The 27,232-nt window shown below is 38.8% G+C and overlaps 1 protein-coding gene across 1 annotated transcript in view; it reads right to left on the bottom strand.

Annotated features, from left to right (window-relative positions):
• THADA (THADA armadillo repeat containing) overlaps positions 1 to 27,232 on the bottom strand; it is a 445,161-nt gene that overhangs the window by 293,693 nt on the left and 124,236 nt on the right. The window contains exon 26 of the mRNA XM_036750973.1: positions 25,362 to 25,453. Coding sequence (XP_036606868.1) covers positions 25,362 to 25,453 — 92 coding nt within the window. The remainder of the gene's footprint in view (positions 1 to 25,361; positions 25,454 to 27,232) is intronic.

Here is a 27,232-nt window from a genome sequence, read left to right as displayed (position 1 = left end):
CTCATTCTCTACCTTGTAGACATGAACACTCATTTCTTTAAAAATAAAACATTTTATTTTATTGATATTTTTGTTTTTAGATCTCCTACATTTCCTGATAGATCCCTCCCTTCTCTCTCTCTCTCTCTCTCTCTCTCTCTCTCTCTCTCTCTCTCTCTCTCTCTCAGAGAGCATGCAATAAACAAGAAAAAATGGAAGAAAAAACAGTTCGGCAAAACCAATCCAAATATCAAAAGAAGCATAAAAATGGATGCAGTGAGAAAACTCGTTTCTCGGACAAAACATCTATTGATTATCTTTTTTAAAAACATTGACTCTTCTATCTTTCAAAAAAAAATCAAAGTGATTAATAAAGTGCCAAGGCTGAGACCAAATCTCAGTTCTTTGGGTGAATCCAGACTTTTGGGTGAATCCAGACTTTGACTTGATTCAAATTTCTGAAGGCTTGGCCATAGGGTGTGTCAATGAAAATGTCCACTCTCCTCTCCTTCTCCAGTGTCTACCCTTTCCAATGCTCGGTCAGAGATTTAGACATTTGTTTAAATCACATGCAGTCTTGTTGGGCAAACAGGGTTTTCTCACGTGCCTTGGAGTAAGCAAAAGAATGAACAATTTCACCCCATACATTTTGGGAAATAAAACATCAGAAAGATGTTTGGCAAAACTCTTGATGCTCTAATAAAATGCATACCTAAAACTGTGCCATAATGGCCAATTAAAATGGATGATATTTGCCCAAGTAAATGGGCAATAAACACTTTATGACAGATTGTAAGTATAGTTTTTCTTTGGTTTTTATCCCATTTAAAAATACCTGATAATTTGCATTTACTTTTCAATTTGCAGAGGATTCCTACTTTAGGTGACCGGAACAAGTCAAACTTGAATACATTTTGAAAACTTCACTATTATCACGAAAACAGGAAAATCACTGAGAATACAAAAAAAACAAAGTCTGAGCAAGTTCTAAAAAGTTTCCACCTACCCACCATCAGCACTATTGAGCAGACTATCTACACTCCACTGTCACTAATAGCATCTTACATAACGTAGGCAGGACTCCCAGCCTATAACTATGAACAGCTCACTAGATAAATTTCAATAAGCCTCAACATCAAACAGACTGGAAGGAATCAAAAGACCGCTGAGCTAAGCCAGACCAGGCTGATATTTGGGTTTATTGGTTAAGTGTTATTTATGCTTGGAACAGCGTAAAGTTTAATTGGGAGACGAGGTATATATGTCAAGAATGCCTTACTTGCGTAGGAATTCTAATCACAGCATCTGCCACCAGTTAAAAATCTGCAGAGATCTTTATCAGGGGAGCCATTTAAATTTTTTGTTTAATTTCAAATAAATGAAAATAACCCAATCACACGGTGACTAAATATGAATCACTGTTTCATGTTTAGTCTCTGGATGTTTTTTGAATCTGCTTTGGAAGGTCAGGTGTAAACCAGAAAAGTAACATTAATAATAATCCAAGTCACGGGGAAAATTAAGTTAAAAGAGAAAAAGACGTTTGGTGTCATTTAAGGCCTTTTGTGGTATTAACTGTGGGTTTCTCACAAATGCTAGCAAACATAGCACTATGGAAAAGGAAAATCTGGTGGCATTATTTTGATGCTAATCCTGCTTTCGGATGAATAACTAACTCCAATTGGCTAAGCAGACAGCAGCAGGGCAACATGTCACTTTGGAGCCCCAGAAGCCAGTCACTGGTCCTTTAAAGTACAGGATTGAATATGAGGTCCTTGTCACCTCATTGTCTATTTTGCTGAAGGTTTGTTGGTCTTGTTATTGAGTCGTTTCAGTCCTGTCCCATTTGGGGTTTTCGTGGCAAAGATACTGGAGTGATTGGCCATTTCCTTCTCCAGCTCATTTTACAGAAGAGGAACTGAGGCAAACAGGGTTAAGTGACTTGCCCAGGATCACATGGCTAGTGAGTATCTGAGGCCACATTTGAACTCAGGAGGAGGAGTCTTTCACTTTCTGCCCAGCACTCTGTGCACTATGGCGCCACCTAGCTGCCCTAAGGAATGTTTATAGGACGGTAATTCAAACAGGACAGAGGGTAGAGATGAGGGAGTGATGTCTATACATAGCAGACACTTGACAAAGAACTTGACAAGATTATATAAGCAGGTTGAGTCTAAACTGTGAAGAGCCTTGCAAACAAGGAAAGGTAGATGAGCCCAACATTACATGCAATTGAGGATTTGTGACTTGGGAACGACACGACAAGAATTGATGAATTTAGCCACGAGGTACAGGCTGGAGAGACGGAAGGCACGGAAGCTGGGTGGGAAGCCATGGCAGTTATCAGCTTGCTACCAGTTAGTCTCTTGGGTCCATGTCCTTTTTTGCTCTCTCAGAGTCTTAAGCCGGACTACTAGCTATGCCCTCAACTCCATCAATCACCTCCATGAATTCACTTACAATGAATACACTCTCTCCAAAGACTTCGACTTCTTCAAATACCACACCCTCAATGAAACCTCCCCAGGCACTGCGTGTTTCCTTAGTTTACACAGTATTATGCTTGTTTGGGCACATCGATCAATCAACAAGCATTTACTGTACACCTACTATGTGCCACGGTACATGTACTATCATACACCACTTCCCTTCCCACCCCCCAAGAATGTAAATAACTGTTATGACACCATCATCAGCCTCTCTGGCTAGAATGGTGGAGTTTTCCTTTAAACAAAAACCCACCAAAAATGGAAGCCAAAATGTTGGTGAACGTATCTCCCTACATCATTGGCTTTATAATTGGTGGGTTATACTTTCAATGGTATTCTGGAAGGTTATATGTTTCCTTACGTGGACTTCTCCTCAATAGGCACCTCCTTCAAGGCTGGTCTCCCTACCGTCCTTTGCATCGTCCAACACAAACAACTTCTATGTCTTTGCTTAGGGTTTCCTCCAACCTGGAACACCTAAATCCTCTCCAACTATCTAAAGCTTTCCTAACCTTCACAGTCCAGTTCCAAGTGCCACAGAATCATCACTGACCACTCCAGAAGCATTCTCTCCATTCTTTCCCTGGACTCCAACCTCCACTGTCCAGCACATCACCTGACTGTTAGCTAATACTTTCACAGCTGTAAGGTTTTGTCTCCCTGGCTAGAGGGACAAAACATTTCTACAATGCTTTAGAATTCACAAACTGCTTTCCTCACAACTACATGAGATAGGTGGTACAAATGTTACTATCCTCCTTTTACAGGTTAGGACAGCGAGACCATTTCCTTCCATTCCTCTTCCTTCCTTTCTTCCTTTGTCCCCTCTTCCCTTCCTTCCCTCCTTCCTTCCTCGAGATGAAGTAACTAAATGGCCACAAGATTTGAACACTGGTCCCCTAACTCTAAATATAGTATTTTTTTTCCACTACACAACAGTCTGTCCAGACTTCAGATAGGGAAGCTACAAGGCATAGTGGATAGAGTGCTGGTCTGGCAGTTAGGGAGACCTGAAGTCAAACAGTGGGAGCTTACTAAATCCTTCCCTTCCATTCCCTTTTCTTTTCTCTCTCTCCCTCCTTTTGTTCCTTCTTCCTTTCCTTCTTTCCTTTCCTTCCTTCCTTCCTTTTCCTTCTTTCCTCTAGTATTGCCCATAGTAGTCCTGGGAATAAAAATGGTACAAATCTGTGTTACATATTTGTAATTCTGAGAGTGTATCTTTTTTAAAAAAGGGCAAATAAAGTCCACAAGTCTGATTTCTTTCTGTCACTTGGGGGAAAATATAAGAAACTAAGATGTTTGAAAGTTTCAGGTTGTTTTTTTCACTCCTACGTAGAAGGGATTTCTAGAGAAAGAAATTTCAAAGAAAATTCCATGAGTGCCATGAAATTCAATTAACACTAGCAGGCCAAATAAAAGCCCCTGTTTCTAAGAGAACATAAAATAAAGACATATTTAAAAGGAAAAAAATGTATATACAGGAAACTCTCCACTTGCAAACAGGCTGGATTCTAAAAGCTTGTTTGCAAATTGATTGTGTAACATTCAGAATGTTTTTCCCCTTGGAAACAATGTTTTAAATAAGTTTCCTTGGTAATCCACTAAATTTATTTAGTAATTAAGGTAGCTGAAATGTGTATCTGTAATGAAAAGCAGTGGAAAAAATTGCATTGCAACAATACTAGTAATTAGACAAAATCACAAATAACATCGAATATCAAATATTTTTTTATTAATCTTGAATGTTGGTGTTTAAGGGAAAGCAGATTTAGAAGGAAACCTGGGTCAGAGGACTTTTGTCCTCACTGGGCATTCTGGAGATCAGCTATTCTAAAGATTAAATCTAGTTTCACTTTCAGACTTAGAGGTTTCCTTTTCCTTCCTACAGATGTAGCTAGCATTAACATCACTTTTATGTCACTGAGTCATGTTTGGAGTGATGAGAGACATCTGTGGAGAAAAGAGGGGGGGTGGGCAAGACTTGGAGTCCTAAGACACGGGATCGCCTCCTTCAGATACCTGAAAGCGGCTCCTGACTCAGACAGGTTGTTGTTGTTCAGTCATTTCAGTTGTGTCCGACTCTGTGACCCCATTTGTGGTTTTCTTAGCAAAGACACTGGAGTGGTTGGCCATTTTCTTCTCTGGCTCATTTTACAGATGAAGAATGGAGTGGTTGGCCATTTTCTTCTCTGGCTCATTTTACAGATGAAGAAACTGAGGCAAACTCATTTTACAGATGAGGAAACTGAGGCAAATAGGGTTAAGTGACTTGCCCAGGGTCACACAGCTAGTAAAAGTGTCTGGGGCCAAATTCAAACCCAGGTCTTCCTGACTTCAGGCACTCTATCCACTGCACCACCCAGCTGCCTAGCTGCAGGCAAGTTACTTAGTCTCAGCTTCTTTTTCTGTAAATGAATTAGTGCACCTTCCAGCCTTACAATAACAGAACTGATATGGTTAATGTCTCTAGGTGTTTTACATAGACATTTTTTAAACCAGAGGTGTCAAACTCAAATAGAAATGGATCCCTGGGAAGCATATTGAATTTAAAACCCACAAATTAACATGATCTACATTGCATTGTATTTTTATTTATTTTTTAAACATTTCTCAATTACATTTTAAACTGGTTCACCCACCAGGCCCTCTTGGGAGTTTTGCTGAAGTGAATTTGATACCTCTGTTTTAAACTGACCAAGGGTAAACTTTTAACCAGACATATTTCTTGTTCCATTTGACATCTCAAACCATATGTAGACATTAAAAAGGATGTTCAAAACTTGTTTTTTTAGATGACAACTCCATGGTAAAGAAGAAAGAGCATAAAATTGACAGTGAATGTCCAGCTGATCTTCAAGTCAGCTTCTTGTTACTTAAGAGACTTTGGACATGTCTTTTAACCTCTCTGGGCTTTTGGTATCTATAAAGTAATGGGGTTGAGCTGGGTCATCTTTAAGGTGCCTTCCAACTTTAAAAATCCTATGATTGTTATGGTTCCATGAAACCCACACAAAGCCCCATATACTTCATATAGCCTTATGATTTCTAAGCTATTCAAAGGTCTTCAGTGAAATAGATTTTTTAAAAAATCTCACATTCATATTAAAAGAAAATAGCATGTGTTAGGTTTTTTTTCCTTTTTAGGAAACTGTTTTGTTTGTTTTAGAGAAAATCCATTTCTCCCACTGTAAAGTTTCCAAGATTGTTTCAAAAGTTCTGTTATCAATCTGAATCTCTATTTAAATTTTAACAACATCCTTAGATATTAATAATGTACCTGCTCTTTTAGATTCAGGGCAATACTATGGTACGATGTAGGTAGGCCTTGCAGTACAGAAGAAAGAGGGCTGGATTTAAAATAAGGAGTTCTGGATTTGAATTCTGCAAATGATACTCATTAACATGGACTGAATCATTTAAACTCACTGAATCTCAGCTTCTTTCTCTGTAAAATACAGATACTGACATCCTACTTTATAGGATTATTGTGAGGAAAGTGCTTATGAAGCTTAAAGCATGATAGAGTTACAAATGATAATAATTACTATCATTACTGTTAATTTGCTAGCAGAAGACAAAACATAAAGGTTTTGAACAAGGGTCCCCAACAAACAGAACCTCAGCTGCTGCGTGTCTAAGAAGGATGCTGCTGTCATACTACTCTTCTCATACAAATACAAGCTACAATGAGGTTGCCCTGAGTACATTTGCTTCCCTTCCTATATAGGCCTTCTTCTCTCCTCTGTCACAGTTACCCTCTTGGTGCAGGTTCTCATCACCTCGTCTTCCACTATTAAAGAAAGTTTCCTATGCCACTCACTTATTCCATAACCATCAGTGGTTCCCTCGCCCTTCCAGGATCAAATATAACATCTGTTTGGCTTTTAAAGCCCTTGGTGACCTGGCCCTGGCCTACTTTCCCAGTCTTCTCCATCCTTACTCCCCTCCATGACACCAGCCTCCTGGATGTTTCTCCCACAAGACACTCCATTTCCCAACTTATTCCTCACTGCTCTCCCTCCCATTCCCCATGAGTGGAATTCTCTCCTCCTTTGTCCCACTGCCTGGCTTCCCTGGCCTCCTTTAAGTCTCAGCTAAAAAGGCAAGGAGTCCTTCCTGGTCAATAGTCATTAGACATTAAACATTTATTAAGTGCCTATTATGTGCCAGACACCATGCTAAGCACTAGGGATACAAATATGAAAAAAAAAAAAAAGACAGTCTTTGATGTCAAGGACTACAATCTAAAGCTGGGGGTGGGGGTGGTGAGGGGGGAGGAAGTACCTGACTCAGGGACATGGTGAAGTCCAAGAAGTCCAAAATAAGTAAAAAAATTTGAAAATGAGTGTCTTCCAACATGATTATCTTGCTAGATGCAGAAAAAGCCTCTGACAGAGTACGATACTCATTTATGCTAAAAACCCTATAAAATACAGGCACAGAGGGATCTTTTTAATATCATAAAAAGTATCTAATACCAAAAGCAAGCATCATATGCAATAGGAATAAACTAGAACTCTTTCCAGCAAATGAGAGCAAACGAAGGACGCCCACTCTTCCTACTGTTATTTGACATCATTCTAGAAATGCTAGCAACAGCAATAAGACAAGAGAAAGAAATTAAAGGCATGAAGACAGTAAAGAAGAAATAAAGCTATCCCTCTCTGGAGATGATAAGATTGTATACTTGGAAAATCTAACTAGAGAATCTGCAAAGATACTGAGACAATAAGTTCAGCAAAATTGCAGGCTACAAATTAAATCCTTGACCATCAACTGCATTTCTATCTAATGACAAATAACAAAATCCAAGTGGGAATAATAGAAAAGGAAATTCTATTCCAAATAACTACAAAGTGCATAAAGTTTCTAGGAATCAATCTACCAAAGCACATAAAAGACTTCAAATAGATTCAAATACAAAGTGCCCTTTTTAAAATTTTTTTATTTTATTTATTTTTCTGTTACATTTTAAGTTCCAAACTGTCTTCCTCCCTCCCCACCCTGCACCTGAGAAGGCCATTTGTTGCAGATTTATAAATATGTATAAAACTATACTATGCATACTTCTATTTATCAGTTCTTTCTCTGGAGGTGGGTAGCCTCTTCCTTCATAGGTCCTTTATAGTTGATTTGAATATTTATAGGACTCAGAATAACTTGGCTGTTCACAGTTATTCTCTGAATAATATTGCTGTTATTGTATACAATGGTCTCTTGGATTTGCTCACTTCACTTTGCATTATTTCATGCAAATCTTTCCCTTTTTTTCCCTAAAGTCAACAAGCTCATCGTTTCTTAGAGCTCAGTTGTATTCCATCACAATCCGAGACCACAACTTGTTCAGCCATTCCCCAAATGATGGTCATCCTCTCAATTTCCAGTTTTTGCCACCACAAAAAGAGCAGCTATCAATATTTTAGAATATATAGGTTCTTTTCCTTTTTCCCTCATCACCTTGGGAAACATACCTAATGGTGTTATTGCTGGATCAAAGGGTATACAACAGTTTTATAACTCTTTGGGCATAATTTCAGATTGCTCTCCAAGATGGCTGGATCGGTTCATTGTAGCGAAGTAATGTCTCAATTTTTTCCATATCCCCTCCAATGGTTGTTGTTTTCCCCTTCTATAATGTTAGCCAATCTGATAGGTGCGAGATGATATCTCAAGGTTGTTTTAATTTGTATTTCTCTAATCAACAATGACTTAGAGCATTTTCTCATATGACTATACGTAGTTTTTATTTCTTCATTGAAAAACTGCCTGTTTATAACCTTTGACCATTTACCAAGTGGGGAATGACTCATATTCTTATAAATTTGACAAAGTTCTCCATGTATCTGAGATATGAGACTTTTGTCCAAGAAAACGTCTACAAAAATTTTTCCCACAAAGTGCTCCTTAAAGAAATAAAGAACACCTTAAAATGGAAGAATATTTAGTGCTCATGATTGGGGCATTCCAATACAATAAAAAATGAAAGTATCACAAAAGTTAATCTATACTTTTAATGTTAGACCAATTAAATTATCAAAGAGATACTTTATAGAACTTGATGAAATAATAATAAAATTCATTTGGAAAAATAAAAGATCTAGAAAATCAAGGGAAATGACAGAAAGAGGTAAAGGATGATGGAAGAATAGTACTTCCATACCTCAAACTATATTATAAAACAGCAGTCATCAAAACCACCTAGTGTTGGCTAAAAAATAAAGAAGCAGATCAATGGAAGAAACCAGACAAGGGAAAAAAATTTTTTTAAATGGTATTCAATAACCCCATGTTTGATAAAACAAAAAACATAAATTACTTAGGAGAGAGGTCCCTATTTGATAAAAACTGCTGGGTAAGCTGGAAAGCAATATGGTAGAAATTAGGCTTAGGCCAAAACCTTACACCATATTCTACAATATGTTTTAAATGGTTATTCAGAATGATAATTAAAGGTCATTCTATTAAAAAAAAAAAACAGAAGAGAATCAGATTAAATGCCTTTCATATCTATGGATGGGAGATGTATATTTAACCAAACATGATAGAATCAATTATAAGAAAGAAAAATAGATAAGTCTGAGTACATGAAATTGAAAAGCTTCTGCACAGACAAAATCAATGCACCTAGGATAAGGAGGGAAGCAGTCAAATGAGAAAGACATCTTTGTACTGTGTTGGTAAGCAAAATGGGCTCTTAGCACTTAGTTCAACAAGTGCCCTTGAAGAGTTTGGCTTTTGTTTGCTCTGAGTAATTCAGTGTATTTCATTGAGTCTTACTAAGTGCTAAGCCTCAGGCTCTAACCCCTATTAGGTGTTAACCTAACCTATGTGGATGTGAACCTCCCAGGGTCCTAAGGGGAGGGGCTAACTCAAGAGCCAATCATAGCAGCCTAAGTTCTGGTCATTCAGATGACGTTTGATGACGTCTGAAACCCTATAAGAAGACAGGGCCATTTGCGCAGGGGCTCTCACTCATGGTGGTGCTGAGGCGGGGGCTCCGGGCAGCTGCAGCTAGGAGCCCTCCAGCTCGTAACCCGGATGCTGAGACTTTGTTAAATTCTGGTAACTATGTATTGGGCTTTGAATCAGACAAGGTCTGTCTGTTGATGTTTGTACTTTGTTTGTATTTTGTTCTGAAGTTTGGGGTTCTGGCTTTTTCCCCTGAACTAAGTGAATGATATTTGTATGCTGAATTAAAAGTAAGCTTGCCAAGCCCTTCACCTTGCTTTCCTTAGTTAAGCAGATCAAAAGAACCTGTGCTTTTGCAGCGTGCCGGCAGCTTTCCGGTGCCGGCTGTTGGTGGATCTTACACCCCCACAGAAGCTGCTAGCCTGATTGTTGAAACACGTACATAGTCGTTTATGTATTGTCTCCCTCATAGGACTGTGAGTTCTCTGAAGGCAGGGGCTGCTTTGGTCTTTCTTTGTATTCTCAGAGTTCCCAGTGAGCCTGGCATACAGTAGACTAGACACTAAGTGCTTGCTGACTCTACTTGACTTAAAATCTTACAGGGAAGCTGGATGAAGCCAACATTTGCACTCCAGTGGGAAGAATTAGTCCTGTTGACCAATACCAAATGACACTGTTCCTAGGGAACTCCTTGCTTTCTGTAACACCGTGTTGTATAATACTCAGTTATCCATGGGCCAGTTAAAGACGTTAGGTGAGATAGACCCAGATACAGTATCCAAAATTCTCAACAGAGAAAGAAGAGAGTTGCTCAGCTCCTCCTCCATCTCAGAGATTTTATCATCAGCACCAAGATCATAACATCACCTGCTGTACCTCCAGTGGGCTCAAGGCTTTGTGGGGAAATGAAAAGGAGCCTTTCCTCTAATAGGGAATGAGCATTCATTTTCATAATGTTTTGGGTTTTCAAAAGCAAGAGAATTATTTATAGAATTTTAAATAAACATCTTGGATTAATTTATGGTAGGTTAAACTATACCCAAAACTTAGCCACAAGCTGCTAGCCCCATGTGCCTGAAAATCACACATCTACCCCACAGATGATTCTGCCACTTCTATTTGACATCCAATTATCTGAAATATGCCCCTCATTCAACTTACATCAACATCCTCTACTACAGTCATTGCTCATTTTGAAGGGAAGAGAGAAAAGAAGCTACTGTATAATAGCGTAAAGCTCGAAGGAAAGAAGAAGGACAGAGGGGAGGAGAAGAAAGAGACACCCCCAGGACTTGCCACCCACTATCCTACAACCTGATCATGAGATAAAGCCTAAAGCGTCACTTCTATCCTGCTACTCCTCTGCATATCATGGTCCCTCCTGCCTACCATAAAACTCTTCTGCTTTGCAGAGTCTATGTTGACACCCGTCTTCATCCTATCCATCAAACCTTACTCCTCATACTCAGACCAGACTCGAGCCCTCACTATTTCCTGAACATCACACTTATTCTCACCTCTGTGCCTTTCCTCATGGCTATTTCCTCTGCCTGTATCTACCTCTACTTCCAAAAAATCCATCCCAACCCTACCCCATCTTTCAAGGTTGGATCCCACTTCAAGATTGGATCCCACTTTCTTGATGAACTCCCTCTAATGACTGCATTTTAAACTGATCTATCCTTTTTTGAACTCCCACTACTCTGAAGGTCCATACCACACAGCTTAGCCATCAATCATTCTCTGGCTAGTTCTGGTGTGTGTTCACGTGGTCTCTCCAATTAGGTTATACATTCTTTGATGACTAGGACCATCCTATGTTCCCCTGTAAGGTCTAGCACAGGGCTAGTCACACAAGTTATTTTTAGCAGACTGATCAATATATTCAGTTGTAATATTTTCTTGAAAAGACAAAAATAAGAAGCCCACAGACAGGCTCTATAAACATTGTTTGAGAAAGAAATTTTAACAGGAAAGAGAATGAATTCTAAGAACACAAGACTTGCTCTGATCTAAGGCAGGAGAACTGTTCCCTCTTGCTTTCAACACTTTCTCCTCATTTTCGCATTTGGAACATAATAATACCATATTATTTCTATTCTCTTCCAGAAGTCAAAGCAAAGATTATTTGGAAAGCCTTGGGTAAATGTAAGACCTTGACTTTTATCCATGAAAATACAATCCTGGCTTCTAGCTTCATATTTGAGGACAGTTGGCAGGGGAGTCCCTCACCAGTGTGATGAGTTGTTCCCTTTCTCCCTCCCCCAATCAACTTGTTGTGATTACTGGACATGAGCCTTTGTTTGGAGGCATCTCCCCATGACTTACTGAGAGGACATAGACCTCCTGATCATGTTCCCAGTGACTAAGGCTGCCTCTAAGATGACTAGCTGGCTAAGACTCAGGAATATGGACTTCTCTGTTTGAGGTGTTTCCCGTTTCTATGATCTATAAAAGTAAGCTGACAGAGTAGCTTCCTCTTCTCTTGGATTTCCTTTGTGTCTTTCTTTGTTCCAGAGTAGAGTCATCTTGTCCAGGGGAAAGGAAGCCTGTGTATATACTTCTCCTCCCTTCACCTCTTCTCAACTCTTCATGGGGAGGGGCTCAACATTTGCTGCCAAATAAAGGCTTGGCCCTGTAATCTCTTCAAGATGATTGGAGAATTTACCGAATCAATCTGGGGAGCCTGACCAAACTTCCTTAATAATAACGATTATGATAATGATAATAGCTAGCATTTGTATGCATTTTAAAGTTTGCAAAGTACTTTATATAAGTTATTTCATTTGATCTTCACATGTCTAATCTTGATACCACAGTGCACTTAAGTCAACCTCTGCTCACATAAATTATAAGCTAAAGAAAAAGCCAAGTGGAGAGAAAATATTTACTTATCCTGCTAAGATGCAGAAAGATGATGAATACATTGCCCAGATTCCTGAGAACTTGCTCAAACTACGGTAATCATGTACTTTGATATAGAAGGTAATGGCCTAAGGGGCTTGCTCTCCGCATGAGTCAATAGTTAAAAGCACAATGACTAACTCCTACTTCAAATATATCAACATATTTCCCTTTAAGAATTTTTTTGGTTGTAGGTTGTTTTTCTTTTTAATTTGTGGTTTTCCTATGTAATTCATAGGCCCAACAAGGAATAAAATCCTGAAACACGAGCATCTTCAGTAGGTCAAAGAGTTACTTAAAGCCTGAATCCTAACTTTCTTTTTTCTTTTTTTAAGGAGACATAATTTAGACATTTAAATCAAAGTAGCTAAGACTAGATTAAGTACATTCATTCAAGTACAATAAATTTAGCTTTTCAGTTTTATAATCATCACTTAATAACAAAACTTTAAGGGCAATTTCACACGTTCTCACAGATTTTCCAGGCCAGTTCCCAGAGTAATAAAGTGTCTTTGTATACTCCATTTTCCTTTTATAAGCAGGTGCAATATACATTGTTTATAGAATATTTCACTTCATATTAAAACTGTTAATACATACCGTAGGTGAATACCATATTAAAACTCAACCCCAATAACTACAAAAATCTGAATCCTAACTTTCTAAGAACGCTTCAATGAACATCTCATAATTTAATGGGAAAATAGAGGTCAGTCACCGTGAGCTCTCTCCTCTTCCCTTGTCTTTAATTTCAAAGTCCTCGGACATTACCCCCCCCCCCCCGCCCCAATTCTCACCTCTTACTCATCTCTGACAATGAGCTGACCCTTCTAAGGGAAACCCTTTCACAAGTGCTCTCATCTTACCCCTCCCATCTTCTCCAGGATATGGACCACCATAATCATCTCCCTTGCTTTCTAATCTTCTTCCTATCTACTGGTTCCTTCCCTACTGCCTTCAAACATTCCAAAATCTCCCCAATCCTATTAGACCCTCTTATTTCCTCTAATTATCCTCCCATATTTATTATTCCTTTCCATATCATCTTCTCTCACTTGTCAGCCCCTGGCTTCTGACCTCTTCACTCACCTGAAATTCTTCTCTCCAAAGTTATCAATGATTTCCTACTGGCCAGATCTAAAGGTCTTTTCTCAGTCCTCATCTTTCTCAACCTCTGCAATATTTGACCGTGTTTACTTAACAGAGAATAAACACAAAATAGATGCAAGCTAGTTTAGGTAGGGATGGCACCAGAAACTGGGGTTCTTGGAAAACACTTCATCTAGAAGGTTAGATTTGAGCCAAGTCTTAAAGTCAAGGATTCTAAGAGGCAGAGGTGACTGTGAAATGAATTCCAGGCATGGGGGACTGCCAGGTATGGACATCCAAACTGGAGTGCCACATGTGAGGAATAGAAAGCCAGTCTAGCTACCCTGGAGAGTGTAGGCTGGAAAGATAGGCTTCAAAAACCAAACAAAGAGAGGCAGCTAGATGGCATAGTGGACAGAGCACTGGCTCTGAAGTCAAGAGGACCTGAGTTCAAATCCAGCCTCAGACACTTCCTAGCCATGTGACCCTGGGCAAGTCATTTAACCCCAATTGCCTCCCCAAAACAAACAGAGGAGATTTTTATTTTACTTATTTTACCCGCCTTTTCTTTCTGGATGTTCTCTCCTCTCTGGGATTCTACTGCTCTCCCATGGTTATCCTGGGACCTGTCTCCCTCTCAGTCTCCCCTCTTAGCTAGACCATCATCTCTGGCACAACCTCTAAATATCCATGTACCCCAAAGTTATGTCCTGCATCTTCTGCTCTTCTCTCATTCCACTCCCACATGGTCACCTTATCAACTCCCCTGGACTTAATTCTCATCTCTATGCAGATGATTCCAGATCTTGTCTCTCATGAGGTCCAGTCTTAAATTACCAGTTACCTGAGTTGCCTACTGGACATTTCGAATCGGATGAGCTGTAGAGGGAAAGGGGAAGGGAATGAGCATTTAAGTGTTCTATGCTAAGCACTTTTACAAATATCTCATTTGATTCTCACATCATTGAGGTAGGTGATAATATTATCTCCCATTTTACAAATGAAGAAACTGAGGGAGACAGGGGTTAAGCCATTTGCTCTGGGTCACAGAGCAAAGAAGTGTCTGAAGCTGGATGTGAACCCAGATCCTCCTGACCCTCATCCCAGCGCTCTATCCACTGCACCACCTGGCTGCCTTTCAAACTCACTAAGTTCAAAACAAAAATAATTTCCTTTCCCCCAAAATCAATTCACTTCCAAAGTTTCCAATTTCTGTCCATCCTTATAGTCACTGAAGTTTATAATGTTGGTTTTATCCTCAATCCCTCATCCCAAATCCAATCACACACCAAATGCTGACGTTTCTACCTCCACAACAGCTCTCACGTCCACCTCTTCTTGCTACTCAGAGAGCTACCACCATGGCTCAGGCCTGCATCATATCTTACATGGACTATTGCAATGTTCTCCTGGTTGTTCCCCATTTCCAGTATCTCCCCACTTCAATCTACCTCCCACAAAAGTCATAATATGACTTCCCTTGTGGGTAGGACTGACCATGATACTCCCCTATCAAATTTCAGTGGCTCCTTAGTGCCTAGTGGGTAGAATAAAAACTCCTCCGTTTGGTTTTGAAAGACCGAATTTCTAGCTTACACTCCCCAGTGCAGCAAGGCAGGCTTTCTGTTCCTCACATGTGGCACTCCAGTTTGGACGTCCTTTTCACTGGCAGGCCCCCATGCCTGGAATTCATTTCACGCTGACCTCCACCTCTCAGAATCCTGGACTTCAAGACTTAGCTCAAAGTGAACCTTCTAGAATCCAGAGTCTAGGTGAAGGCTTTCTTGATACTCCCAACTGTTAGCGCTGTCCCTGCCTAAAGCAATCTGCATTTATTTTGTATTCATTCTGTGTGTTCTTATATACATACTGGCATGTTAAACAGATGGTACAGCAAATGGGGTGCTGGACTTGGAATAAGGAATGTCCAAGTTCCAGTACTATCTCAGACACTTACTTAGCTACATGACCCAGGGCAAGTCAGTTAAACTCCCTCAGCTTCAGTTTTCTCATGTGTAAAACAGGAATGATAACAGCACCTACCCCACTGGCTTGTTATGAGGCTCATGTGAGATCATATGTGTAAAGTGCCTTGCAAACCTTAAAGCGCTCAATCAAAGCTATTTATCATCGTTATTATTATCTCTCCCAATAGAATATAACCTCCTTGAAAACAAATTATTTCATTTTTTCTTTTGTATCTCTTGATTCTACTACAATGCGGGCACACAGTAGGTGCTTAATAAACACTTGCGATTGATAAATCAGTACTGGGTCCTTGACGTCACTTATGTGGCTCACTGTCTAACAACAAGAGCCACCTATCCATTAGCAGGGATGCAAAAATACAAGAGGAGTGCGACTAAATTTTATTGAAACAGTAGTTGTTAACTCATTTCTAAGATATATGAATCAAAACTGGCCAGCGCTTCTCCTGGCAGACCCAGTCTTTAGGTATTTAGCTGGGTTGCTCACAGCCACTCATCCTTCCAGGTCATAGCAAGCTATAGCACGCTACCAATGAAGATATGTGACTAGAAGAGGTAAAAATGTCATTACCAACGACACGGATGACTAGAAATGAAAGTCAGTTACTCACACGGTAATCGTGAGGGATAACAGACTGCTCAAGTGCTGTACTCATGGTTACAAAATATGAAAAGAACAGCAAGTCCTCTGAAGCACTGGGCGGATCCTCTGTGGAGGGGATGTGCAGACGTGGACCAAAAAATGCCCCAAATGAGAAAGAACGGGTGGGCTGTGAGCTCCAATGGGGGAGGGAGAATCTGCATTAATGGGATTCAGATCAGGGGTCAACTTACAGATCTATCCAAATATGGAGGAACGACAGATCAGCAGGTATATATGCACAAAGACAGTCGTATAATTCAAGGAAGGACATTAACACATCAATCATCTACCCGAGGCTTAAGTTATTCTTGTATCAAAATGAAGTAAATGGACTAGATAATCACAGCTCTAAAATTGTAAGACCTGAATGAGAGATATACATTCATGATCTGCCCAAAATTGGGCTTAGTCTAAAGGAAATCAGGTTAGAAAAACAAGAATTCTCATATATATTGAAAAGATGATTATAATACCACAAGATGGTATTTTGCCATTAGACTATTCACCAATTACAGAGGGTTAAGAATAAACAGGTATACATGCATGTGTGTATGTGTGTGTATATATATATATATATATATATATATATATATATATGTGTGTGTGTGTGTGTGTGTGTATATACGCACATGTGTATATGTATACATATGTCTATGTATATATGCATGGACACATGCATATGTGTGTGTGTGTGTGTGTGTGTGTGTATGTCTCTAAACTTAACTGTAGCCTTCTTGGGGGAAGGGGGAGGAGAAGGGGGAAAAAAGAACAAAGTAAAAAGCACACAGCAGAGAACAAAAGAAAACTTACGAGGAAGCAAAGAAAAGATGGATAGCTTTGAACATAATGTGTACTATTTATTATATAGGCTTTCTTGAAATGAAAATTTATAGCTGTATATTTTGAATCCTCTCTTACATTCTGCTGTGCACATGGCAATGCTTTTTTTTCTTTTCTTATTTTGTATTTAAAATTTATAATGTTTCTTTTTCTTTTTTTATTGTGTATTTAAGTTTAAAATAAATTAATGATATAATTCGGGAAAGCAATTGTGGATTATAAAGAAAGCAACTAAAATGTGCACAGCCTTTGACCCAGGGATTCCACTGTTAGATGTATACCCAAAGAAGGTCAATGATGAAAAGAAAGGCCCAATATACACCAAAATACTTGAGAGTATCACTTTTAGTGGTAACAAAGAACTAAAAATAAAGGAGATCCCCTTCTGCTGAGCAATGGTTAAACAAATTGTGGTAAATGAATGAAATGAAATATTACTATAAGAAGCAACGACCATATACAGAAGCTGTGAAATACCTATATTAACTGATGCAAAGTGAAACAGAACCTGTAAAATAATACATATGATGACTTAGAACAATGGAAATGGAAATAATCACAATAACAAAATTATCAAAACTAAATACCACAAAATTATAAGAGCTAAGCTTAGACCTAAAGAAGACAACTTCTCCTCATTCTTTGCAGAGAAAGGGGACCATGGACACGGAACACTGTATACAAAATCAGACTTTTTTTGATATGATGGTTAGTTTTCCAGAATTTGTTTCTTTGTTTTTTTTTCTCTTTTTAAACACTTTTTTTTTGTTATAAGGGATCATTCTCTGGGAGTTGGGTAGGAATAGAGTAGGAAATGTAGATGATGGAAAAATATAAGATATTGATTAAAATGTACTTTTTAAAAAAACTGGGGTTGATCTCTGAATGGCCACATTTCTCCCCCATTAACCAACATTTAAATATAGTAAATCAATAAGTCACTCTTATTGCTAGACAGTGAATCACATAAGTGACTTCAGAGGCCCACAAGTTAATCAATCAATGAACCAGCAAGTGTTTATTAAGCACCTGCTGGTCTTCTATACTGGAGGCATCTGCCATATATAATAGTATTATAATATTACACTAGAAACTCTGAGAAAACCTATTCTTTTATAGCTGTTTATATAATAAAATTGATTTTGTAATACTCATAAAGGTATGTGTGTGTGTGTGTGTGTGTATACATATATACATATGCATACATATATATTTGCATTAGTTCCCTATATATCTGGGTCATCAGATCAGAGACATTTGATGCAAAAATTTTTTCATGATCTACTGCTTCCCTTTTTATCTAATTCGCATTAATTTTTTTCACATAAGAGCATTTTAATTTCATGTAATATAAATTAAATTATTTATCTTTTGTGATTGCTTTTATCCCCTGTTTGGTTAAAAAATTCTCTACCCTACCCATAGCTTGAAAAGGTACCTGACCTGGTTCTCTTCTAACTTTTTTAATGGTTTGATTTTTAATAATTAGATCACATATCACTTTTGAGTTTATTGTGGTACATGTTCAATCAACTAATCTACAAGCATTTATTAGGGGCTTGCTATGTGCCAGGCCCTGTGCTAACCACTAGAGATACAAAGGCAAAACGAACAAACAAAAACAGCCATCAAGGAGCGCACATTCTAATGAGGGACACAACTTGTAGCCAACTATGCTTTAAGATAACAATTTAACCCTAACTTCTGCCAAATCACATTCCAGTTTTCCCATCAATTCTTGTCAAATAATGATTTCTTCCTCAAGGAACTGATGTTCTTGGGTTTCCTGAACACCGGATTATTCAGTTTAATTGAGATCTCCTTCCATGAAGCCTTTCCCACTTATTCCGGGTAGTGACTTCTTTCTTTCCTTTCCCTAAATCCCTAAAGTACTTTCTGCCCATAGCATGGAAGTTTAGCACTTTACTGGACACTTTACTTATATTATTCTTATCTACTCATCGGCATGGACACTACTTCAATTCTCTGTTCTATCTGCATGTTAATCTTGTCTCAAAAAACAGGTACTAAATTTCTTATGCACTCTTTGATATTTCCCTACAGCACTGGGCATTCTCAATTAATGTTCACTGATTAACTGATACAGATAGAAATGATCTATATTAATATTAGTTGATACATATGTCTAATGTGATAAGGAACTTATACAAAGAACACAGAATCAAAGAGTTTTATCAATTTGCTCCTATTGCTGTCCTCTGGAACTGAGAAGAAATCTACACATGTAGACAGGATGATACAACATTATAATTAGAGATGGAAATCCCTCCTCCAGGGAATAGCCCTTCGAATATCTGAAGACAGCTATAATGTTTCTTCCCAAGTCTTTCTTTCTCCAGACTAAATATACCCATTTACTTCAACCTATCCTCAACGATCCAACTTTAATTCTTCTCCTAAGACATGAACTTGAGGTCATTTACCATCCTGAATGCAATCCTCCAGCCATTCTCCAAGTCATCAATGTCCTCCCTAACATGGGGCATCCAAAAGTGAACATCATATTTTGGATGTGTTCTAACCAGGTCCTAATACAGTGAGACCATCACCTTGTTAGTCTTGGACACTATGCCTCTCTTAATGTAACCTCAAAGTGCATTAGCTTTTGTAGTCCCTACATTACTAATGATTCATACCAAGCTAGTAGTCAACTAAAATTCCCCAGATGGTTATCAGATGAACTGCTGTTGCCTAGCCACATCTCCAGATCTTGCCCTCCTGAAGTCAATACTTTGAAATCAAATGTAAGACTTATAGTTATCCTAGACAAATTTCAATAAAGCTAAGATAGTCTGTAAGTTCGTTTTATTTTTGTTTTCTTAGGCACATTACTGCCATGGCTCATCTTATCTAAGACCCAAGAAATTTAAGCATAATGCATGTAATGGCTTGAGAGACAGGACTTAGGGTTAAAAATGAAAATGCTCTCACTCCAACCCAGGAAGGAATGAGGAAATAGGAGGGTGAGCCAGTTGGCTATTTAGATAAAGGACATGTTAAAAGCATTGCACATTCTCTAACTCAGGGAGGTGAGCTGGTCCTGTTTCTACAATGAATCAATTATTCATTGTCTCAGGTCAAGTCACTGGGAGTGCCAGTAAACAGAAAAGAAAAGGAGTTTTAGAAAAGACAAATTTAGTCCAATCTTTCAAAACACAGGAGTGCAGCTTTTCAGGAATCCCTGAGAAGTTATTCAAAAGGTCCTTCTCTCATTTTTCTTTGTCCTAAGTAGATAATCAGAGCAAGGCAGTGAATAATGACTAATGGGTACAAAAGTTCATTAGTTCAAAACAGCACCATCTTCTTAGGGGAAAAAAAGAAAAACAGAGAGAGAACAACGCTTTCTTCATATACAGAGAAAATGCCATTGGTCCTGCCTGTCATTAGGAAATCCACTTCGTAGTTTTTCTAGCAATGATAATGACGCAAACAAAGACTCTTCAGACTCAGAGGGGCTTTAGAGATCATTTAGTCTAATCTCTTCAATTTAGAGATCATGAAAAGAAGGCCCAGAAGGGCCCCAAGCAACTTGACCAAGGTCATGCAATTAATAAATAGAAAGACTATGACTAGAACCCCCATCTCCCAATTCCTATTTTAGTACTATCACTAGGCTGATGTATTGGTTTTACAGAGCACTTTTTGACATTTTTCAAAGGACTTTGATAATATTGTTATCTCATTTAATTCATATTGTAACCCTGTGGCTTTTCAGGGCAGGCATTACTCTTTTCATTTACTTGGGGAAGAGTTGAGAAAAACTCATTGATGCACCAAAAGTCATTCAGTTAATCAGGTACAGAGCCCAGGGCTTCTATTCCAAAGCCATATTCTTTCCAACCAAAAGGAAAGCATCTTCAGATTGTTCACACCACTGCCCTTTGTGCATTCTATGTTGTGGCCAAACATACTGTTCTCTGACCTTGGCTAGCTCCAAGCCCTTGTGACTGGCCTACAATGCATTTCTTCCTCACCCTGAAGAACCCCTAGCTTCATTCAAGGCTCAGCTCTGGATCATCTCTTAAGGAAGCCTTTCTTGATCCCCTCAGTTGTGAAAGCTCTCTCCCTACTCAAATGGTTATCTGTTTACATGTTACAGCACCACAGAAAACATAAGCTCCCTGAGGGCAGTGAATGTTTCCCCTCCATTTTCTGCCTTTATATCCCCATGACCTATCATGGGGATTGATACACAATGCATACCGAACAAACGTTTGTTGGCTTAAAGAGGAAGCGTGGCTCTCCCCCATATGACCAAGAATGGGCATTTATGACAGTGGCCAGTCCAATACGGATCCATGAAAGAAAGCAAAGTTAATCAGCTTGTAAAAGAATCTAGCTCCTGACCCCACCCTTGTCAGTACCAAGCTCCGACCACAAAACAAATTCAACAGATGTTATTATTAGCTCATCTTAAGTGCTCATTGGTTCTGAGCATCACACACACAGGTTTCCCTGCCTTAAGGGACCTATATCCCTGAGGTCCAATAATACACATACAGACATTCTAGCTAAAAGCAATCATAAAAAAAATTTGAGAATAAAAAGAATAGCTAAAAATAATTACAGATTTAAGGCTATGATGGTTTTGGCAGAGCAAAATGGTTAAGCACTGCCAAGGGCGATGAGTTTCAAAAGTTAGGCACCCACAGAAGAGCTGTGCACATGGTCTGTACCAATCTTTTAACTATTAAAATGAAGGCTTTCCAAGGAATGTTCTTCCCATTTAAAAAAAAAAAGCCCTACAATCGATCCACTCTACTTAGCTATTTTTAATAGAACTCTATAAATATTTCATTTTCCTCCCTCTAGAAAGGTTACAACATTTGCTGCTTTGCATAGCCTGAGATAGCCAAGAAGATTACATTGACCTTGGAGTTACCATTAGTACACATTTGGCAAAGGGCACAGCTCCCTTTCATCTGGACCTCCCCCACCTGCATCTTTCTTGGGCACACTCAAAGAAACAACCTAATCAGAATAAATTAGAAATTTTTCTCCCAAAGTAGCCATTTTGTGGAAATCCAAAAATCCCTTCACAGGACCCAAGAGGAAAAAAAGCGGTTATACACTTTCAAGCTGAATTTGTACCACACCTTTATTTGTCTGACCCCCCTCATCTCATTATCTCAATGTCTGCCATGGATCTCAACCTCGTCGTGTGACTGAATTGTTTTCTACTCTAGCTCACCCTAGAATCATTCAGGAAATAAACAATGCTAAACTCAGGAAGAAACGGGTAAGTTTCAAGCTCACCCCATGCAAGTTTACTAAATTAACCAAACAAGAATGAAAATGGTATCAGTACTGCCAAAAGAGTACACTTGGTATCATTATTTGAAGCAACTCAGAGAAAGAAATTAACTTTTTTTTAAAGCAAATTTCACCTTTCTCAAAAGGCCTTCTGAGTATATCCTTTAGGCCAGGACTGTCCAACCTTAGGTTTTTACTGAAACAATACACAACATATTTTGATTTGCCATTCTGGTGAGAGCTCTGCGGTAGCTCGGCTTTGTTTACTAAAGCATTTATGTACATCTCTATGCTTGTAGGTGGGCTGCTTATGCAGCCCTGGTATAGGCTGATGCGTCCCTTCAATAATCATAGCTAGCATTTATGTAGCAAGTTTACAAAACACTTGACATAGATCTCACTTGACTCTCACAAAAAGGCTGTGAGGTAGGTGCTATTATCCCCATTTTAAAGATGAGAAAATTGAGGCTGAAAGCTATTAAAGTGACTTATCCAGAGTAGGGAAGAAACGGTTTTAGAAGACAATAAATATTATTACAGTGAAATTTCATGTTAACGTCACCAGTTACAATGATCATTTATTAAACTACACAGAGAAGCCACATTATTAAAATTATTATTTAATTATGATTTTTTCATCACCTGTTAACAGCTGGCATTTTAAGTGATTTCGTTTTAGTAAAAGAATTGTGCTGTGTTTGGTTTTTTAAGGGGTGGAGGAGGAAGGCTGAGCCTGTTGATCCCTGGATCCCTGAGAAACCCACTAGGCCTGATTAGCTCATGATCATGCAGGAGGTTAAGAAAGGAAATTATGTGAAGCCACAGCGACATCTAGTGTCAACAAGAGCTTCCTGGCCAAACTACAGGAAAAAATCCTCCTAAATTTCTCCCAAAAAACAAACTTACAAAAACTCCTTAGAAGGAAAGTGGAAAATTCAGTTGGAGATGAAAAAAATCTAAAATAACTAGGAGCTTGATGTTGCTGATGCAGCAAGCATTTATTAACTGCCTACTATTTGTCAGGCACTGTGCTATGTGCTTTACAAATATCTCATTTCTCGATAACTTTAGTCTTTGTAGACCAATGCAGGTACCATCAAGGATAGGTTTTGTTGGGTATGTTATAGAACTTTAATTTGCAGCAGTAAAAGTACTTCTGAATAGCACAGTGTGTTCATTTATGACACATTAGGAAGAACTGATTTGGAATATTTATGGCTATACTGAAAAGGGATGCCAAAGAGATGTTATAAAGAGCCTGCAGCTTGTATTTACAAAATTTTGTCTTGACAGGTAGATGCTTAGCTCTTGAGTTTTATCACATATTTGTCCCCTGTTGTAGTGGTTTCTAACCTTTTGGACCCCGTAGGCAGCCTGGTGAAGTCTACAGACCCCTCTTCAAAAATCATGTTTAAACGCATAAAACAAAACAAAGAGGATTAGAAAGGAAACCAGCTATGTTGAAATCTCAAAATATTTGTTATGAAACTGTCATTTAATAACAATTATCAAAATTTTATTCAAAGGTTACTTAAATTTTTAAAAGTCCATGGGTTCCAGGTAAAGAACCCAAACCCTACTGCATTTATTTCCTTAAGCTTATTCTCTTTCCCCCTAAACCTGCCCCTCCCTTCTAACACCACTGTTTCCATAATCATACTGCCATCCACCTTGACTGCCATGTCTAAAACTCTGGTTGTCATTCTTCTGTCTTCCTCATCCCTGTCACCTAAGTCATTCAACAAGTTCTGTTGATGCTCCCTCCACAGTGTCTGTCACCTTTGGGGCCTCCCCTCCTTTGCCATCACTATCAACCAGTCCTAGTTCCACCCACTTCCTCCTCCTCCTCTTCACCTTCCAACAATCCTTCCATCAGCCCTGTCACTTTTCTGATCAAAAATATTTAGTGTCGCCCTATTGTGTAACAAGTGAAGTTTCGATCCTTTGCCTGGCATTCTAGCTGTTCTACAATCTGGACTCAGTGATCTTGGTAACCTGATCACAATCTGCTCCCATCACAACTCTTTCTTCTCTCTAGGTTTTTAATGATGTTGCTCTCTCCTGGTTGCCCTCCCTGCATGTGACCACTCCTCAGTTTCCTTTACTGAATCTTTATCCCTACCTGTGGGTGTTCCCAGAAGCTCTGTCCGGGACCTCATCTCTTCTCCCTCACTCTGATTTGGTTCCCCTGGATTCCATGATCATCTCTATACATAGGATGCTCAAATCTTTTGTCTAATCCAGGGGTGGGGAACCTGCAGCCTTAAAGCCACATGTAGCCCTTTAGGTCCTCAAGTGCAGCCTTTTGACTGAATCCAAAATTCACAGGTCAAAGGGCCACACTTGAGGACCTAGAGGACCACATGTGGCCTCAAGGCCGCAGGTTCCCCACCCCTGGAATCCTTCTCCTGACCTCCAGTCTCACAACTCTGATTATTGGCTATCTGAAATTGGATACCCTGTAAACAATTTACACCCAGCATGTCCCAAATTGAACTCATTAACTTTTCTCCTAAATTCTCCCTTCATCTTAACTTTTCTATTACTGTTAAGGGTAGTATAATCCTCCCAATTATTCCGGCTTGCAACATAGGTGCCATCCCCAACTTCTCACTCTCTCTCATTCCCATATCCTTTCTTGTTTTAACTTCTGTAATATCTCTCTCTACACCCCCTTTTCTCTTCTGACACTGCCACCACCCCGGTACAGGCTCCTGGCTTTGGTTCTCACTGTTCCATAAGCCTGTCCTCTTTGGGTTTTAAATCACTACTCAACTTTTAGGTCCAAATTAAATGCTGTTTTCTTCATGAAATTATGCCAGACCCACAGTAAGTAAAAACCTTTCTCCCCTTAGATCTCAAAGAACACTATGTTTTACCCCTCTAATGCACTGACCATGTACTGTAGCACAGTTCACATGCTGTATTTCCCTCTTAGGCTATATACTCCACACAGGCAGGGATTTTGCTTTATCTAAATTTTGTTTTTACCCAATGCCTAGCAATGCACTGCACATAGTAGGTGCTTAAAACTTTTGCTGAAGTGCTTTTTAAAAAAATCTATTTGCTAACACAGTAGATATTTTCAACCCAAAGGTCTAGACTTGGTAGTACGTCTTCAATTACTATATATATTTATAACATTATGTTCCAAATGAATCCACAAAAGTAAGCAAAATTCTAAAAATTATTTTTGGCCAGGGCAATGTTTTGTAAAAAGTAAAGTTAGTAACAGATGGAGCTTACCTATTTTTTTTGGAATGTTCATCCTTTCCTCTTTTAACTCCAAAAATTCTTGTGATCAGAGAACTAAAGAGAAGTGTGGATGAATTTCTCACCTAATGCAAAAATAAACATACAATAAGGGTTAAGAAATATTCATGGCACTGGAATTCAGAATATCCATAACAGGACATCCTAAAACACTGGTTTACACTTTAAATCAAGATATTACCCAAACTTGCCAATTTTGTGGTAGAGAAACTGTGTTTTGTATTTATAGAATAAGGCAGTTTTCTAAAAATTTCATAGCGGTAACTGACCTAGTGACTTCCTCTGGGCCCTACAATGTACTCATGGGATACAATACCGCATTTTCTTTCACCTCTAATATTGCCGCCCCAAACTGCATTCTCTCTTTGTTCTCTATTCTCAACTAATGGACACAGAGAAGAAAAGCTTTTTTCCCTATGTCTCATATTTGTGAATTTTAAATTTTGAACTTCAGTCTAAACTTTAAATAGTTTAAACTTCACCTCTACTCTTTTCATTTCTACAATCACCGATCCCTTAGGAAACTGTTTGCAAGATGCATACGGTCTTAAAGAATAAACAATTTTGACATGTCCAACAAAAGGTTTTGCAATTAACATTCAAAATGTTGCATATTAATATTTAGCAAAATGCCAAGGACAGATGTGAGTGATTTTTAATCCTTGGCTTATTTGTGAGGCAATTGGTTTAACAGGAATGTAAAATGGCAAGGGAATGTCCACTATTTACATAAAAGACACATTCAGTAAACTGTGATACAGCACAGGGACCTGTTTCAAAACCATGGTAGCATAACTTTGGTTCTTCCCAAAGATGTCCTGGAGGGATTGTGATGTCTTGGGTTTCCTCTGTTCCCTTTGCCAACTTTTAATCAGAGCATTCACGTACAATAAATCAATCCATGAATACTAACTATCTATCTACTAGTTGTTAAGCACTGTGAAGGACATAAGGAGACATAAGAAATAATCCTTGCCCTTCAGAAGCTTGCAGTTTCAACAACAAATAACCACATGATATCAAACAACAGCTAAATACAACAATATAATTGATTTCACAAAGCAGAAAAGGGTTAATTGCCAAATGAATGATAAAAACAAAATTGACATAAGATTCAGAGGAAGGCCAGTTCCCCACAAACTAGGGCAGGCTGGGAAGACATCATCATAGAAACAAAAACTATAGACTCGGAAGGGCCCTTGGAGATAATGTCGTACAATGCCCTCATTCTTCAAGCACAAGAACTGAAGCCTGGACAAGCGAGGTCACTTCCCTAAGAAGACATGGGTGACTAAGTGCTGACAGAACTGAAGTCTGTGGATTTGGGGGTCCAATGCTCTTCCCACTGACTTTTAGCCTATGTTTCCTCACAGAAATAGGAACATTTAAGTTGAACTTTCAAAGTCAGGTATGTGTAAAAGAAATGAAGAAAGAAGTGGTAGGTCAAACCAGGTTAGAGAAATAAATACACTTAAGCAAAAGCAAAGAGGTAGGGAGATACCTGGGACATGGGCAGGTAAGACTGAAAAGGGTTGGGTGGAGGCTTGTGTCATTTAGGATATAGCATTTTAGGGGGCCTATCATGTAAGCAGGTGCTGCTTCCTGAGCATATAGGAAGTGACAATAATAGCTGGCATTTATATAGCATTTTAGGTAGATTAACTCATTGGATATTAACTAAGAGCTCTCTGACTCTAAGACCAGCACTCTTTTCACTAAACCACATGCTTCAGTCATCATCTGACAGCCCAATTATCCACCTTAGCTCAAGAGGGACAGGTAACCTCCTACATTGGACCAAAGGACTGTTTTCACTTTTGTATCTACATCTCCAGAACCCAGCA

This window comes from Trichosurus vulpecula, chromosome 3, assembly GCF_011100635.1.
Source record: "Trichosurus vulpecula isolate mTriVul1 chromosome 3, mTriVul1.pri, whole genome shotgun sequence".
Lineage (NCBI taxonomy): Eukaryota > Metazoa > Chordata > Mammalia > Diprotodontia > Phalangeridae > Trichosurus > Trichosurus vulpecula.
Note: the sequence above shows the minus strand (reverse complement) of the source record. Positions and strands in the feature narration are given on the sequence as shown.